This window comes from Anopheles marshallii, chromosome 2 (assembly GCF_943734725.1).
Source record: "Anopheles marshallii chromosome 2, idAnoMarsDA_429_01, whole genome shotgun sequence".
NCBI classification, from domain to species: domain Eukaryota; kingdom Metazoa; phylum Arthropoda; class Insecta; order Diptera; family Culicidae; genus Anopheles; species Anopheles marshallii.
Genome location: NC_071326.1, coordinates 29,988,110 through 30,006,200, shown reverse-complemented (window position 1 = coordinate 30,006,200; position 18,091 = coordinate 29,988,110). Strand labels below are relative to the sequence as shown.

Below are 18,091 nucleotides of genomic sequence, written 5' to 3'. Positions count from 1 at the left end.
AGACCGAGAGCTTACCCCGCTTCTTGGCAGGGTAAGCCAATAGTTTATTTCATGCCACGTACGCGCCAATTGGATGTAAGATCGTTCACCGAATCGATCTTAAGCAAGTACCCGAGTGTAACCGATGTTGCGATCGGATGCGCCCGACCAAGATTAAGGTCACCGCAAAGGACCGGCTTCAAGCCAATGCCATAGCGGCCGACACTGACAATGCGGAGCTCTACCGGGTGTTTATCCCTGGTGGATCGGTGAAGGTAACCGGTGTGGTCGAAGATTTTGACTATCTGGAGGGGGATATTTTGAAGAATGGTCTCGGAATTTTTCCGTTGCCAGATACTCCAAAAGTACGAATTATGGAAGTACAACAATTGTATAAAGCAGTGGTGTCCGAGGAAGGGGGAAAAACCTTCGTCCCAACAGCCTCCCTGCGGATTACGTTTGAGGGAACGGTACTCCCACAGGCACTCGTTTGCGAGTAAGTGCAGTCGGATAGGTCACTCCGAGGCGTTTTGCACTGCCAAAACAAGCTGCGGTAAACGTAGGGGGCAGCACTCCACCGAGGAATACAAAACCTTGACCCATAAATGTTCGCATTGTCGGGACGAGTGGCACGAGGTGGTAGTATCCCCTGTATACAAAAAGCTCAAAAAAGAGCAGTCAAAAACAATAGCCGAGCGAGATGAGACCAAGAAAAGGTACGAGATTGTCCTACAAAAGAGCACAAAGGAAGGTCTTAACAAAACAGGGAAATCTTGTGGCACCACATCGCCGCGCCGAGAAAAGGACAGCAAACTCCATTACCACTCGTCCTAGTCGTGGCGTTGATCGTTCTATCCAATCCTCCCAAACTCCCCGGGAGTTTGACTGGACTGGAGCGAGGTGAAGGTTGCCACCATTCTGAAGCCTGGTAAACCGGCATCAAGACACGAATCGTATCGCCCTATTTCGTTACTTTCGTGTCTGAGAAAACTCTTTGAAAAAATGATTCTTTTTCGTTTAGAAGAATGGCTTGAATCAAACGGCCTTCTTTCAGCTACTCAATTTGGTTTTCACAAAGCAAAAGGTACAAACGACTACCTAGCGCTTCTTACAACAGTAATTGAACTTGCTCGAGCTCGCAAGCAAAACATGGGTTGTATCTTTCTGGATATACAGGGAGCTTTTGACTCAGTTTCTCCTTGGAAACTGTGTCAAATGCTAGAAAATGCGTGCTGGGTCCGAAGATGAACAATTTTCTCTTCAATCTTTTGTCGGAAAAAATAATGAATTTTGATAATGATCATGTAAAAATTAAACGGACCAGCTACCATGGACTAGCACATGGGATATAGACACCTATCTGGCGGCCAACTGCAGCATTAGACAATTGGCAGACGATGATGTTATTTTATTTTGTTATTTTGTCCCGGGCAGAAGCATTTTCGATATACAAGAAGTTTTGTAAACCACCTTGGATAATCTCACCAAGTGGGCAGATAGCCTAGGTATCACGTTTTGTGCTTCAAAAACCGACATGGTAGTCTTCTCTTGTTTTAGCGATACCGTAAATAACAGACAAAGAGGACTATTTGAACCAAAACCTGATGTCTTTTTGTACGGGGAAAAGATATCAATATCCGACAATTTTCGTTACATAGGTGTTTAGTTCAATTCCAGACTTAAATGGAACACACACATCGCCCGGTGTTATCCGTTCTGGAGTATGGAACCATATGCTTACATTGGGCACCCAAAACGTTGATGTTACAACTAGAAAGAATACACTACCGATGTCTTAGACTCGTACTGGGGAGCATGAAATCCACTCACAACATGTCCCTGGAAGTGATGCCGCTGAAACTTCGTTTTGAGCTGCTCTCACATCGTCTTCTGGTCCGATCTTCAGTATCAAATCCCTTGATTATAGAGAATTTTGAAGGTTCAAAGATTGATGTATTTAATGATTTTGTTTCCCTACAAGTACACCCTAGCGCCTCACAAGCAATAAACCGTGCTACCCTTCCTGAGGCCTACAGTTCTTTTGTACGTACAGATTCCTCGTTGCGAGAGGAAACCAGGACCATACCTAATGATCTTCGCCCGAAGGTCGATTCGGGTGAGAAAATGGTCTTATCCATCAGCAACTCAACTCGTATTCATATTGTTGTATAATTCCCAAAAACAGATGAGCAGAAGAAAACTTCTGTGTATTGTTTGGAATTCAGCAACAGAAAAGAGATCTTGATTGTTAGGTGACTGGCCGTTTAGAATATGTTACGTCACCGCAACCGACTCTTTTCAATTTTATATGAAACTCAGTATGCTGATGTGTGTTGTTTGCATGTACATTCATAGATTCATTAATTCATTCCCCAATAAAGAGCACAAGCAAACACACGTGTCAGAGTCATGTGAATACTGTTCATTCGAAAATGTATTAGTTATACGGCGCTTCATACTGCCAACTGCTTACATTGATGGGAACAGGATGATATAGTAATCAATACTTTTTAGGATTTGCTTTTTGAAAAACTGCATTAGAGACGCCTGTTTCTTTACTTATGCTATTGTCTGAATGATTGAAAAGAATCGATTAGAACTCCTTCGTTAAGTTTGGGGTCCCCACACTTCAGAGTCCCTTCTACATGGTTGCGAGGCATGCGGACATGGTTTAAGCGACGCTTTTCGGGCACTTTTCTGCCGTATTTCATACAGTACCAAACAGCATATTTCGGGGGGACGCCAAACACCGAGAGCCTAGGCGCAGGTTGAGGCAAGCATGGAACCAACGAACTCCAAATTCTCCACTATCTGCATGGAAACTACAAATGCTTTTTCTCTCCCGTAGAATTTTATGTAGCCAAAAGTAGCCTAAAGTGCCCAACTAGGTTGAACGGAAATTGTTGAATAGAAACTTATAAAACAATAGAGAAACTTTTATGCGGGAACCGAACCGGATAGATCCCCGACTTAGGCGATATATTACACGACACACGCATTTTTTCTTGTATAGATCTTTAAAGAGAGCATATCACAAGATTCTTGCTGTGGAACAGGACATACCGGAAACAAACCATTTGGTTGCCCTGCTCACATCGCATGACAACGATTCACATCACAATACATTACCGCAAAATATTAAAAAAAAGTACTAGCCAACAACCGCGATCGAAGCTGGAACACACGATCGCAACATCCAATCATGACGAACGCAGTCCATGCTCGGGGTGATGATGATGTTGCCCACCGCAATGATCATCGCAGCACAATCATCTACTTCCAGGATCAGTGTTGCATTGTCCTGGTCCTCATGAAACTGCCCGAACACTACGCCTCATACTGGGGCTTAACATTGGCGACGTGGATGGGATTGTAAAAAAAGATCTGCTTACTTAGTTATCCGGGACTACAACCGCTTCGCTGTCTTGGCTTGCTGTAGGAGTCCTCTAAACCGGTCACGGTCGAGAGCCTTCGTCTGCCAATCCATTATCCCGCCCTTTCTAGCGGACGCATCAACGCCATCACTCCATTTCAATTTGGGTCTACCACGCCTCCTCTGTCCGACCGAAAAGAACTTCACGGGCTGGATCGTCCGATGTCATTCTTATGAGGTGATCAGCCCACCGAAGCCTGGCGTGTTTAATCCGCTGTACGACGGTGAGTTCGCCGTACAGCTCATACTTAGAAAGACGTACGTCACCTTGTACATTAGCAGAGCCGCTGGTGGTGCCACCGTCAACTTGGTTAATCGTTGGTTAGCATCGTTAATCTCCAACCCGAGGTATTATGTCGAGGAAAAAAAAATCAGCCAGGGGAAAAGAACTCTACCGCCATTGCAAAATGCCGAGCAAGAGCCATAAAAGGCCTTGTGGGTTTCGGCAGCACCCTCGGCATGAACAGTAAAGTATTAAGTTATTAATCTCATCCGCTGGATGCGTGATTACCCATACGACTTGCGATAATGTTGAGAATGCGGAAAACCAAACCACAAACAGGGGGTTTGCCGCTATGTCAGGCACGAAATAAGGACCCGACTACAACTTTTTACCAAACGGGAAACATCATCAAAAGTGATGTACACAACAAAACCATCATCTTCGCAGTTCTCCATCGAGATCATCGTCAGTACCATCATCGACTGGTCAAGGTCGTCGTTTTCCATGGACATCATCGTCTTCGTTATCATCGATTGGTCAAGGTTATCGTTCACATTGACATCATGGTCAGAGTCTATAACGTCGTAAATATAGAACGTTCTAATGTTATCACCGCCTATTACACTATTACACGGTGTCGACTTCGATACGACTTCCTTTCCCCGAATAAAATACAGCTACGCACTTTGGTGAGTGAGTCTAGCCTTGTATAAAAACATATTGAATGCGTGTATGGAACCGTATTCTCGATCACTATTTCATTTTACTTGGTAAAATCTAATAACTGGGCATTTTTCTATTCTATGGTCTATGGTATGGGCATTCTTCTATTCTATGGTTTTCGCAATCGTGAAACTTCAGGTCCAATTTTTTTTTGGGGAATATGGCTGAGTATTCTAGAAACTTGTCGAAGGCTTCACTTTTTGCTTTGAGCAAAAAGCTCTGTGAACTCACTTCAATCTTCAATAAATGAGAGAATCAATCAATTATTACGTAACGCAAAGTTTTGGAGTCAATTGTTGTCAATTGTCAACGTTACACTGGAAGCAAACGCGGGGTTAAGTCCAAAGTTGAACACTTACCTTTCCTGTCTTGTTTGAGCCCTATTTTGTGCAATTCTTACGTCTACGACATAGATTCTTGCCTGGAGCCAAATTGCAAGGTCATTGGCAGACGACGGTGTTGTCTCAGTCGCTAGCAACAACATCGTAATATCCAAAGTCCTTTGAAAACCACGCTTGACGATTTACAAGTGTGGGCAAATAACCTAGGTATCCAGTTTTCCCCAGAGCAATGCTGAAAAACTGAAATGCTTGTGTTTTTGAATCATTACAACACCCCGAAAAATAGGCTTTCCAATCTGTTTAACTGAAATTTCAAAAAATTTTATATGGCAAAAAGATCTCAATTGCCCAAACTTTTTGCTACCTAATCGTTTGGTTTGACCGTAAAAATGTGTGGAATCCACAATGTCCTTAGAAGTAATGTCCGGAGTGATGCCGTTGAAACTAAGATTTTTGCAGCTATCGCTAATCTCCTTGTACAACGTACCACAGTATCTAATACTCCAGTGATTGATAATTTCAAAACGCAACAAGCCTCAAGTTCTTAATGCAAAATCATGGATGTGCATCATGTTTTTGAATCTTTACAGGCAAACCCTAGCGCCACAAGAGCAGTTAGCAGCGCCAGTTAACCCGAGTCCTTCGAATCCCTGTTAGTAACCGACACCTCGATGAGAGAGGAAACGAAGATCATTACAAATGATCTTCTCTGGAGGGACCATACGCAGCATTTTTGTAGATAAGCATGGCCAACTCAGTAATAACTAATATTTTACAAATGGACTCTTTGGCAGGTGGGCACAGGCTTTGGGGTATTTAACACATGCACCGAAGCTTTCCACAAGCTAAGACAGCCAGGCCCAATATATGTAGTTGATCTTGCTGGTTTCTTTTATGCGCTGCTACTTGTAAGTGCAAGTCCTCCGGATCAGTATGTTATATGCACAGACAGCCTCAGCGCTGTCAAAGCACTGAAATCCGTAGAGGCTATAAAGAGACTTTATCTGCAAAACCTTGGATATGCTAAGCTCTCTGTTTAACAATGCATTTCGTATATCGCTTATTTCGTTGCCTGCTCATCGCGGTATCCCCGAAAATGAAAACAAAGATCCCTTGGCCAAACGAAGTGCCTCTGAGGGTAGTTTATTTGAGAGGTTCATTTCCCCCTTCCCCCCCCCTTCTCCCCCCCCCCCCCCCTCATCACAATCTCAATCTCAATCTCACCACAGGTTTCTCTGCTTCCCTGGTTTTGCAGGCTCCCGATAGGGCGTGCGTTCATTCGTATGATGTTTAGACTTATGTACAGCCACTATCCAATGAATGTGCACCTTCGCGTATAGGCGTGTCCGACACCAAGGTTTGTAGCTTTAGCGCTCGATTTCATGACATTGACCACATCCTCTGTTCATGTGAGGAACTTGATGCCACAAGACCCGGGCTTGGATCCCCAGGAAGATCCCCTGCTGTGCCAAACTCGCGACATTCTGGATCAGAAGGATTACGTGTACGCACGGATTCTGTTCGAATCGCCCTGTGATTTCTTCACCTTGTTGCGATACTTTGGCAGTTACACCTGCGGCGTGGAAAGTAGGATATAGGACAAATCCTATTATTTCCAGAGATCAAAGGAGACCAATACGACAGTACGTTTGGACTAGAGAAGACGCTACAACCGCTTCGTGGTCTTGAGCAACTTCAGGAGTCCGCAAAACCACTCAAGCCCGATCCTCGTTTCCTGGCAAAACATCATCCCATCATTTCTTGGACCTTCTGGGGCATATCCATTAGTCGATATGAAGGACTCAAAAGGAGTGCTATATATAATATATGTATAATATATATGTCATGATATATGTATACACAGTACAAGTGTGTAGATACTCTGTATATCATATACACTTTTTACCGAGTACACGCGGGATAAAGTGCATCCGTAGGATGAGTGAAGGAAGTGTCCTCAATCCTCATAGCTATAAGTTGATTTGTTGTAAACATTTTTAGATCATAAGAATCCGTTCTTCCATGAATAAAAAAAAAATTGCATTCCATTCAACTGCATTGTATTGCAACAATTGCTAAACGAAACTAACATTGCGCGTAATAAAATCTACTAATTTCGTCCGACTTACTTACTTGGATTGATGCTGCTTTCATTGATGCTAAGAAATTGAACAGGTTTGACGGTAGTGCTCCTTTGTTTGCTTGGTACCAATCCATATATTTCTACAATATAATTGTCTTGAAAACACTGGAAAACTTATTGATATCGAAGTCAATTTCCGGAATACTCTGCGTACCAATGACCCCAATACCACATGTTGCAGCGATCTCTAAATGAGGCACATACGATTTGTCAAGCTAGGTCAGTTTATTTAGTCCTAGACCTTGGACCACTTTTACAAATTTTCGCACTCTCGCTTCGGGATCTTGATCGCTACTAATCCTCGTGTTCTAATCATCCGCGTGTTGTCCCTAAATTCGTGTCTGCTATTCGCTCCTTATATGGGTATTTTGGCTGCGCGCGTTCTGATTCGCCCGAATCCTTGGCCGCCGAACGCTGACCGTTGACCCTTTAACCTGTGCCGAACCCTGTCATCGACGCGCGGTGTTTTTCGGTGCGGTTTCGATACTCGATCAAGCGGAAATCGATCACTCTTGATCGATTTTGTGCTACTGTCATTCTATCCTTGATCGTTTGTTTGTTATGTCGTAGTCAACCCCACAGATCGCCAACGCAACATTGCACCAATGATTGTTCATTTAAAACGCATATGTACAAAGAGGGTAAAACAGTAGTCCCTCTCCGCCCAATGTAACAAATCGTAACCTGGTCCTAACCCTCTCCTCATCCTAGCAGCATTGCCAGCATTAAGGACTGTGATGACTCGGAAGTTAGCACAGCACAATCCTTAAGATCGACCGATGCATGATAGTGGCAGGTCTCTCCGGTTCCATCTTGAACAGTTCTGCCACAAGCCCATCGCTGCCAACTGACTTGTGACATTTCAACTGTTCGAAGGCGTTGATGACTTCGTCCTAAGATGGCGCGGGCGCTTCTTGTCCTGGAAGAGCCCGGTCTTCTGCCTTCGCTGTCGTTTATGGTTTTCCACATTCTGCTGGGTCTCGCGCTGGAACTTTCCGGTCGCGAAATTTCTTGCCAAATCGGCTTACTTTAGCCAATCTGTATTGAGCCTTCGGGGCAGCAGCTTATAGTTCCTTTGTATGTCCGTACGTCAATACTATCCGAGAAGTGCCTTCCATTAATGAGAGCGTGGCCAATGTGAGAATATGTCTGCTGTGGTTATCTACAGGTGTTGTCATATGTGCATACGTCATACGTCATAGAGGAAAACTCTCTACTTCTTCTTTATCGGCAACGCCAAGACTTCTTTTTGACTTACTTTTATTTACCCGTAGCTACTGGGATAGTCAGTCCTGTGTACGGAAAACTCTCTATCCTGCATAAATTGCGTGAACATTTGCTGTGGTTGTTAGAATTGTTGCTCCATAAGTTACATCAACTGCATTTATACCGATTTTTTGTCAACGAAAATCCTGACGGCAAAGATGACGTCGCGGTTGTACCGATGATTGTACAAAACTTATTGCTACAGTTGTACCAGAAACGCCGGTATTTCGAAGAACTGAATGCGATTCCTCGTCTCCGTTACATTTTACAACCTTCCCTGATGCAGAAGAAACCATATTGTCACGTTACACTTACAACCGATCAATTGTCTGGACTTTGAATAAATATGTTACGCAATGAAGAGATCACGTCGCAACCGTTTTTTTCCAAACTTTAGACAATTGATCGCTTTTTTGTTCACTCTATTTCATCACTAATCGTACTACTGTATCTTAGCTTCGTCACTCGCGGTGCCGGCACGTGGCGTTGACAGCCATCGTCATATGACGCTGTCATTCTACTTTCTACTTCTTCACAGTCATGGCTATCATGGCTAATTTAAGAGATTCGCGTTAGATTTCCAAGAACACTGATCAGAAAGCACACAAACAAAAGGTCAAAAGAACATTCATTGATAGTAACATTCTCGAAAATCTTAGCGTACAGGGTTCGCAATATCATATCCGCATGCGTGATTCAGTATAGTGTATTCGAGCTATCCTATTTTACAACAAATAAAAACACAAACTGTGTGCGCAGATTCTCACACATAATAGTGCAATAACTAACACACACCATGCGCATCCTTTCTGGCCGGATTATGAGGCTTGCATCCTCGTGCCAACGTCCTTCATGACTCGTGAAGTGGCAGTTACTAGAAGACGATGGACACAAAAAGATGATTGGAAAACCCTGTAATAGCTCACGATGTCACTATGTAACTCACTATGTTGTTCAACATTGCTAATTCTCGGAATTTTTTCTCCAGGCGATAAAGAATGACCAGGTCAGACGTTTTGAACTAATTCGCTGATAAGAATCATCAGAATATGACACGATTATGAGTTCCTCCACGGAACATAATTTTCATTTTACGTAACTCTGCTGTACACCAGAAGTAGAAGACAAAAATAGCTATACCATTCGTTCCACTCGTTTGAACGCTTCTTCTTTAAATGCGCGTTTTGACCTCAGAGTAATGATAGTCAGTAGAAGCAGAGAGTATTTAAATCATACCAAAACTCTTTTGGGGGTCAGTGTTAATCAAGTTGTTATATGGTGAACGCCGTAACACTCGTTGGGATTTACGGTGTGATGTTCGCGATGGAAACAGCTGTAAGACAGGTGGGTTTGAACGTGTGGAAAGCTTTAACGGGTGTGCGGCACTGATGAAATCCATCCCGTGGAAGTTGTGACATTTTCAAAGAGGCAAATTATGGTACACAAAATAGTGGGACGAAGGAATGGGACTTGGGAAGGAGTATCTTAGTATCATTGTGGATGTTCAACTATATCAAGTAGTTCGTGTAAATGAAACAATGCAGTACATTAGAACCCGAAGGAACATAAAGATTGTGTGGTTGAGAGCAGTTCTCCATGAATTACGAACGATAGATTTTACCTCGTGGTGTCTTCAAGTTGCGCTCAGCGCCATCTATATGTGAGACTTTAAATCATCGACGAAAAAGATGAAGTGTGTGCTAACTTACATGATTAATGATGTAGGGCGTTGATATCCATTTTACGGCATGTAAGGAGTTTCAAGCATTCGCGATTTTATTATGAAACTTAGGAAACGTTCGCATATTAGTTAATTTTCCTGCTTTACATCCTCTCGATGGTGATCTGCTGAAGAAGTCCTCCGGTGCTTCTGTATGCTAATAGCTTATGTACTATTCTGGGTTTTCTTTCTACAGTATCTATTTCGCGGCCTACTGTTGGTGTGGATGTTGCACGTCGCGTTCGTCGTTAGTGTATCCAGGAATGAAACAATATCACGAATTCCTGCTGGTGAAAATGTTACTGCTACCAATATAACTGATGGAAATGTAACGCTTACAAATGTAACTGATGGGAATGTAACTGCTGCTAATGTAACTGTAACCAATGTTGGGACTGTAACAGGTGTAAGGAATGGGATTTTAAAGCGATCTAATCGGCAAATACCTTCAAACAGCTTAATTCCCTATGGATTAGGCATTTCTAGCATTTTACCAGTCGGTGGTGCTGTCTCGAATGTCTTATCATTAGGTGGTGGCATTTCGACTCCAGGGCAATCCATTACTTGTCCCGCTGGAAGCATATATCGTAATGGGCAGTGCTTGCAGACATTAGGCTACTGTGGACCAGGCTTTAATCTGGTCGGAAACACCTGTGTCGGTCAGGCTGTTTGCCAGCAAGGATACAACCTTGTCGGTGGACAATGTCAGCTGCAAGCCCCATGTGCTACGCAAATGTGTGGAATGGTACAGCAGGCAGTTCCAGTAGTACAAGTACAACAAGTTCCGATAATCCAAGCTCCACCCCCACCAATAGTAACATGTACTTGTGAGGCAGGTTATGTACAAATAGGCAATCAGTGTATAAAGCAAGAATCGAAGGCGGCTGAAACACGTACTCAAGAGAGTAGCCACGTCGAACAGCTTACCTGTCCGGCCGGGTATGATCTGAGTTACGAGGATTGCGTTCGGCACACCACCCAAGAGGCGCACTGCGAGCGAGGAAAGCTGCAGGACGGTGTTTGTGCGGTATCCGCTGAGTGTCGCTATCCCTTCGTGAACGATGGGTATGGACGGTGCATCAAGAATACGACCACACAAGCGAATTGTCCATCGGGAACAACGCTAGTGGGAGACGTATGTCACTACAACACACCCGAGTGTCCAACGGGCTACCAGAAGCAAGCCGGCATATGTGTTCAACATGAAGAAGCTCCGGTCACCTGTGAGGCAGGATCCTTTTCTGAAGGTATGTGTGTCGTGGGAAACCCGGAGTGTCCACCAGAGTATCGAGCATCCGGCGGCCAATGTATGCTGGAGCGCCGTACTGCTCCACGTTGTCCAACTGGGACGAGACCCCAAGGCGGTGTGTGCATTGTGCAAGAAATAAGCTGTCCTTCGGGCTTCACTGATCGCGGTGGCGGTGTTTGTGTGAATCAAGAACGAAGACCCGTCTCCTGCCCGAACGGAGCACGTCTAGTGGGCGATGTCTGCGAATTAGAGCGGGAGATTTGTCCGCGTGACTTCAAGCTCGAGTACATGCAGTGTGTCCGGTACAACCAACAACCCGCGACCTGTCCCCGTGAGATGCGCCTGTTAGGTGGCGAGTGTATTTCATCATCAGTGAGGTGTGAGGCGGGATTCACGCTAAGGAATGGTGAGTGCGTACGGGAACTGGTTGGCCGACACACCTGTCCACCCGGCAGTACTCAACGCAATGAACAGTGCGTTGTGGCTGAACCGAGATGCGATACTGGATTCGTACTGCGTGACGGTATTTGTGTACAACAGATCCGAGAGCAACCGCGCTGTCCGGCAGGAGCTCAGTTCCGCAACGGTAAGTGTGTTATGCACGTCGACGATTGTCCACCGGGAGCGGTATCGCGCGGTGGAGAATGTGTGCGGGAAGAGCAGGTGTCACCAACGTGTGAAGTTGGGTTTTCATATGTCCGAGGTCGATGTCTGGCGCAACCACAGTGCGAGAATGGTTACAACTACAGAAAGGTCGATTCCATGTGTGTAAGCACGACCAAGACGGCGATGTCTTGTCCGAGTGGTTCAGTACTAGAGGGCGAACGGTGTATTTCGCGTGACATGATCTGCATGGAGGGCTACACGCTGCAGGGCAGCCAGTGTGTGATGCAGATGACTACGCCCAAAGTTTGCCCTCCAGGTTCTACCATGCATCGGGACCGGTGTCAAACGAGCATTGCGGCTCAATGTCGTGACGGAAGTATTGCCAGGAATGGTGTTTGTGAAATTCAGGAAATATCCTATCCATCCTGTCCAGCAGGTTACAGTTACTACGGCGGACAGTGTCACGGTACAATGGCACCTGCAGCTCCGGCACTTGCTCCAAGTCCCTGCATGTATGGTGGCTGTGCAAATCCTTGCACAACCGGTATTTGCGGGTTTCCTTGTGCATCTGGATGTGCCACACAAACGGTACAGACGATTCAGTCGACGCAAGCAGCTTCCTGTCCCGCAGGGTTCAACATGAACAATGGTGTATGTACACGGCGTTCCGTCACACAGCTGGATTGTCCGTACGGCTATACCATGGAATCCGGTCAGTGTATCGCTTATCACACGATGACTTGTGCTGCGGGCAGTATTCTGCAAGGTGATCGATGCGTGCGTCTACAGACACAGTCTGCCTCCTGTCGGGAAGGTTTCCAGCAGGTAGGGGACTTATGTGTCTACATGCGACCAAACTGCCCATCAGGCTATGGGAATGAGGGTGGAACATGTGTGACCGTGCATGAAAAGGCCGCCATCTGTGCGATTGGAAGCATCATGAAACAAGGTTACTGTGTCACTATTCCATCCTGCCCGCCTGGCTACCACATGAACAATGATGTTTGTCAACGGGAAGAACTTACGGTTATTAATTGTCGAGATGGATTTATGTTGGTCAATGGAGAGTGTATCGCACAAACAAGCTGTTCAGCCGGATTCCAGCTGGAGGATAACACATGCGTGCGCGTGGAACAGCGTACTCTATCGTGTCCACCATCGTCACGGCTTGTACGTGGTTTGTGCGTAATTGGCAGTCCTGTCTGTGAGCACGGTTACGATTACGTCGGAGGTCGTTGCGTTAAAACGGAATACCGACGACCGATATGTCCGCCTGAAACACGCATACGTGACAATCTGTGCATATTAGCCCGACCACCACAGTGCGAATATGGTTACACGTTCTCAGGAGGCCAGTGCACAAAGTTGGACCGACAACCGATCAATTGTCCGTTCGATTTCCAAGTGGTGAACGATCGGTGCATCTCGCAACGCTTGATCTGCCCGGTCGGCTATACGCTGAAGGGAAAGGAATGTGAGCGTGAAGTCCGCCGTACGATTTCCTGCGCATATGGAAGCACTCTACGCGGTAATCTCTGCATCGGCGAAGGTCCGTCTTGCGAACCTGGCTCCAGAATGGTTGGCGAGGAATGCGTCCGTGTTAGCTACAAACTACCAGAGTGTCCTCCCGGTACAATGTTGACCAATGGGCGCTGCGTGCGTAGTGCAACTTGTGCTACCGGCTACCAGGTTCGCGGCAACCTTTGCGTAAAGCGACGTGTCGCTCATCTAACGTGTGCTCGTGGATTTTTGCAGGACGGAAATTGTGTCTCGTCGGGTCCGAATTGTCCCCCAGAGTACGAGATGCGTCGGGATCAGTGTGTACGGCGTGAAACTACGCAACCGAGCTGTCCGTTGGGAGGAAGTCTGCAAAACAATATCTGTGTGATTGGTCGACCAGAATGCACAAATGATTTCCGGTACGGGAACGGCCGCTGTACGAAAGTGACGAGAATAAGGGCCCAATGCCGAGGTACTGCTGTACTGAGGGATGGTATGTGCGTGACCAAGATGACTACATCTAGCGCCTATTGCTCACAAGGGTATATTCTTCAGGGAGACAAGTGTGTGCGTATGACCTACGCACAACCAACATGTACGACCACTTCTTCAGCATCAATATCTAGCAGCAACAGCGTGTATAGCAATAACATAGTTTCAAGTGCACCATCGATCAGTACCATTAGCGGCAGCGTAGTGAGTAGTGCACCAACGATAGTAACTGAGACAATTCATTCCATACCATCATACGTCCCAGTCGATTCCGGCACGTCCATCGCTTCGAACGTAGTCACTTCGTATGACGATGTGAGATATAATAGTAAAAGTAGTAATAATTTTGACGATTATATCACCGAAGAAAAGTTCGTCAGCAGTTATGAGGAGAATCCCACCTACTCCAGCTCCAAGGTAGACACATCTTACGATATATCGTCCTACGATGTTTCTTCCTACGACGTATCGTCTTCAGCATCCTACGGCAGTGCGTCCTACGACAGTTCGTCCTATGGCAGTTCTTCCTACGGCAGTTCTTCCTACGACAGTTCGTCCAATTACAGTTCATCCTACGATGCTTCATCCCATGACAGTTCATCCTACGGTAGTTCGTCCTACGACAGTTCGTCCTACAGTGCTTCGTCTAACGGTGGTGAGTCCTATGGGGATGCGTACTACGCTAGTTCGTCTTCGAGTGGTTCCAATATATCTACCGTGACAGTCGGAACATCACAGTCTACGGAAGTAACACGAGATAAACGTTGCACCGTGAACGGCCCTCGCGTGTGTACGAGCGATGCCGCAAGTTGGACGTGCAAGCAGAATCAATATCGCGACATTGCATCCAGTTATTGCGAGAGTGAAAGCTCGGTCATCCAATTGGTTGTAGATGAGCACATGGCCTATAACGATACGTTTATTGTAATGGCTCCACAAGTACCAGAAGAAGAAGGATTGGACGGTTACGATGAAGATGATGATGATGCTGTTGAAGAAGAAGAGGAAGGTACGTTGGAAGTACAATGGTGTTTAACTTAACGTATGTCTTAATGTAATTTCTTTTATCTAACTAGGATCGGCTGACTGCAGTGATTGTGCAGATCAAAGCTACTCTTGCTCGAAAATATGTTTCACATACGAAGAGTGCGGCGGCTGCACCACCATCAAGCTTGAGAGCTTTTGCGAGACAACAAAATCAACTGAGTTGTGTGAATATTTAAAGATCGAAGGATAGCACACTATCCAGCTTAAGCTTCGTTAACTTCTATGGCCAAACTAAGTGTGAACGTGAAAGTTCTTCAAAGCTTAAGTAATTCATAATGATGATCACAAAAACCGAACAGACTTAATTGATTCCTGTTTAACTAACCAACAATTTAAATAAACTACATATCGTCTACCAAAACAATATCTTTGTGTTTTGTGTAAAATTAGCTAACTGTTCAGTATGTAACCGAATAGGACCAAATCGTCCGGCCACAGTCTTTTATGTATAAACTTATTTGTTCTTGATTCACGATTGTGACGTACGATAATTATGCGTTTCACCACAGATTTATATTTATAAAAATTATTGGTTATGAGTGGTACTTCGCAGGACCACTTTCTACTAGTACCAAACAAAGTGTGAAATGAATCGCCTTATTCTATGTTCCCTGCTCTTTTATACTTTTCGGGAACGGATTGTTACCTATTGTGAAACGTGGAAGTCGCACTTGGGGAGGATGTTGGCTTCTGGAGAGTCTGGCATTGGGGTAGATCATTCCAAAAGTTAGAAAGCTTAAGCTTTAAGCCTGTATTTGCCAAATAATCCAGGTACCGGGCTATATCATTCTGTACAGATTCGTAAAGGACATAGCATTTTGACATAAAGATGTCATTCTTTCAAGGGATCATTTTTGTAAACTACAATTTGAGGAAAATCGATTTAAGTTTAGTATTTTAATTTTAATTTCAATGCAATGAAATAATATACAAGTTTGATTATTAAAATAATCTTTTTGTAGTTGTTTTCGTTAAAAAAATTTGTTTACCTTTTTCGCACACGGGAAACTTGGCCTAACCTGGCTCAGACCAGCTAGCAAAATTCTTTGTTTTGACATTTGTCGAGTTTGAGTTTTGGGCACTTGGGTACTTTCATTGAGAAACCAATCTAATCCTTCTTTCCTAGGCTTAACTTGGCTTGCCATTTGTATGGCGAGCTGTAAGCGGATAAGCCTGGAAATTTCAAAACGCTAGCTACAAAAAACTGGCTTAGAGCGTGATCTACCCCATTGATAGATGACTAATATCGCGTTGTATGGGGTTGGCTGCTAACGAACGGAAGCCAAGCGATAAAGAATGCATCGATATGAATTCTGTTGAGGAAAAGTTACCGTTAAGGAAGGAAGGAGAAGAAGGAGAAGAAGGAGATCAAAATTTGTCTATTATGGTGAGACAATATGGATTCCCTTCAGATGGTTAATAATATCATTAACAACTGTAGCTGCCGAGAAGCACCTTGGCTTTTCGATTCACTTTCCGGATTCATTTTTACACAACGCGTTTGTGTTTGTCGGGCGCGTGACGCGGTTTGGCTCGTTGGGCACGGGACACGGTACGCGAGTTGGTTCGTGGAACGAGATACACGGGTTTGCACCCGGGGCGCAGTACGCGGGGTTTTTTACACTAATATGGTACACAGGATCGCCACTATTGCACTTGAGGTCACAAATATTGTTTGCTGGAGGTCACCACTATAGTGCGTCGGTAATCGTCGGGGTCACCACTGTAGCCGGTAGGTTAGAGATGTTTGTAGGCTATCATATTCTTTATTGACTATGGATATTAGAGCTCTGTGTATCATGGAATTAGCGTAGCTTTGTATTCGCGGTATTAACACTGATCGGATCCGGGAGTGCAGTCCATGCTCGTGGGCAGTTCATCACAGACTGGCTGATGTGACTGCAGAACTGCTTTGCACAGGAACGTGTGTGTGCGCGCTGTATCCCTGAATACAATGCCGTGCATTGTCTCCAGCGCAACTGCTTACGCTGAAGCCTTACAGGACGGGGAACTGAATTCAGGGAATTGCTGCTCAGGTGGCTGTTGATGCGCTGGTGGATTTCCTACGAAGACGCTGTGTTGTTGCTGTTGGCTCTGAGTTGTGTGGTAGTGTTTGTGGCCGGTTCGCCACAGATGCAAATACTCCACGGTGGTTACGGCGTTAGAAACCATGGCGTTAGAATTCCTGCAGGGAACATGATGATATAGTAATCAGTATATACTCTTTTGCGACTTACTTCTTGGGGTAGATCATCCCAAAAGTTAGAAAGCTTAAGCTTTAAGCCTGTATCTGTCAAATAATCCAGGTACCGGGCTGTATCATTCTGTACAGATTCGTAAAGGACATTGCATTTTGACATAAAGAATGACACAAGGGATCATTTTTGTGAAACTAAAATTTGAGAAAAATCGATTTAACTTCAGAAATTTGATTTTAATGTCAATGTATTTGAAATAATATACAAGTCTGATAATCAAAATAATCCTTTTTCAGTTCTTTTCGTTAAAAAAAATTTGTTTACCTTTTTCGCACACGGGAAACTTGGCCTAACCTGGCTCAGGCCAGCTAGCAAAATTCTTTGTTTTGACATTTGTCGAGTTTGGGTTTTGGGTACTTGGGTACTTTCCTTGAGAAACCAATCTAATATTAGATTAATAGGCTTAACTTGGCTTGCCATTTGTATGACGAGCTGTAAGCGGATAAGCCTGGAAACGTCAAAACGCATACAAAAAACTGGCATAGACCGTGATCTACCCCATTGTTAGTGTTTAGGATTTAGAGATCAACTTGTTCTGTTCTTGTTTTCCTTGCGTCGTGATCATTACGTCCTAGGGCTCATTCAATTTTTACGTAACGCTGATACAATAAGATGAATCTTTGATTCCCGCCTAGAGATGGGTTGATCCGACCATTTGCCGGATCGGGTCAATCCAGAATGTTCCGGGGCCCGAGCGCGGTCCGGATCATGATTTTTGGAAACTCCGACTAATCCGGAACGCCGGAACCCGTTATTTATTATGTTAATGTTTTACATTGAAATTAAACGGTTTTAGCATTACTTTGGGAGAATATTTCATAATTAGTTTTCAATGGCATAGGATTCCATTTATTTTCAAAAAATTTCCCACGGGGATGATCTTTCGGTAGATTATAGATAAGCTATATCTGACGAATCTGAAATGCCTAACCATGTAAAACTTTCTCACTTTGTTAAGACACCTGCCGTACGAACAAAGCTGTGAAACTAGTTACGCGTCTGTTTTCGTAATATAATACCTTTGGCGTTACCACAATTGGTTTTACGAATGTTCGATTTTCAAAACTCTTTTTCACACCACAAGTCCTTTTAACACTTTTCTTAACCATAC

The 18,091-nt window shown here is 44.6% G+C and overlaps 1 protein-coding gene across 1 annotated transcript; it reads left to right on the top strand.

Annotated features, from left to right (window-relative positions):
- Window positions 1–137: 137 nt before the first annotated feature.
- Window positions 138–14,912, top strand: LOC128717831 (zonadhesin-like). Its single transcript, XM_053811504.1, has 4 exons — window positions 138–344; window positions 10,025–14,274; window positions 14,407–14,684; window positions 14,752–14,912. Exons 1-4 carry the CDS (start codon window positions 138–140, stop codon window positions 14,910–14,912), a joined length of 4,896 nt encoding a protein of 1,631 aa, XP_053667479.1.
- Window positions 14,913–18,091: the final 3,179 nt, after the last annotated feature.

Coding starts and splice junctions, on each gene's coding strand:
- LOC128717831 (XM_053811504.1), top strand. CDS start 138: ATGCGCCCGACCAAGATTAAGGTCACCGCAAAGGACCGGCTTCAAGCC. Junction 14,275..14,406: donor GCTTCATCCCATGACAGTTC/ATCCTACGGTAG, acceptor GACAGTCGGAAC/ATCACAGTCTACGGAAGTAA. Junction 14,685..14,751: donor TGTTGAAGAAGAAGAGGAAG/GTACGTTGGAAG, acceptor TTATCTAACTAG/GATCGGCTGACTGCAGTGAT.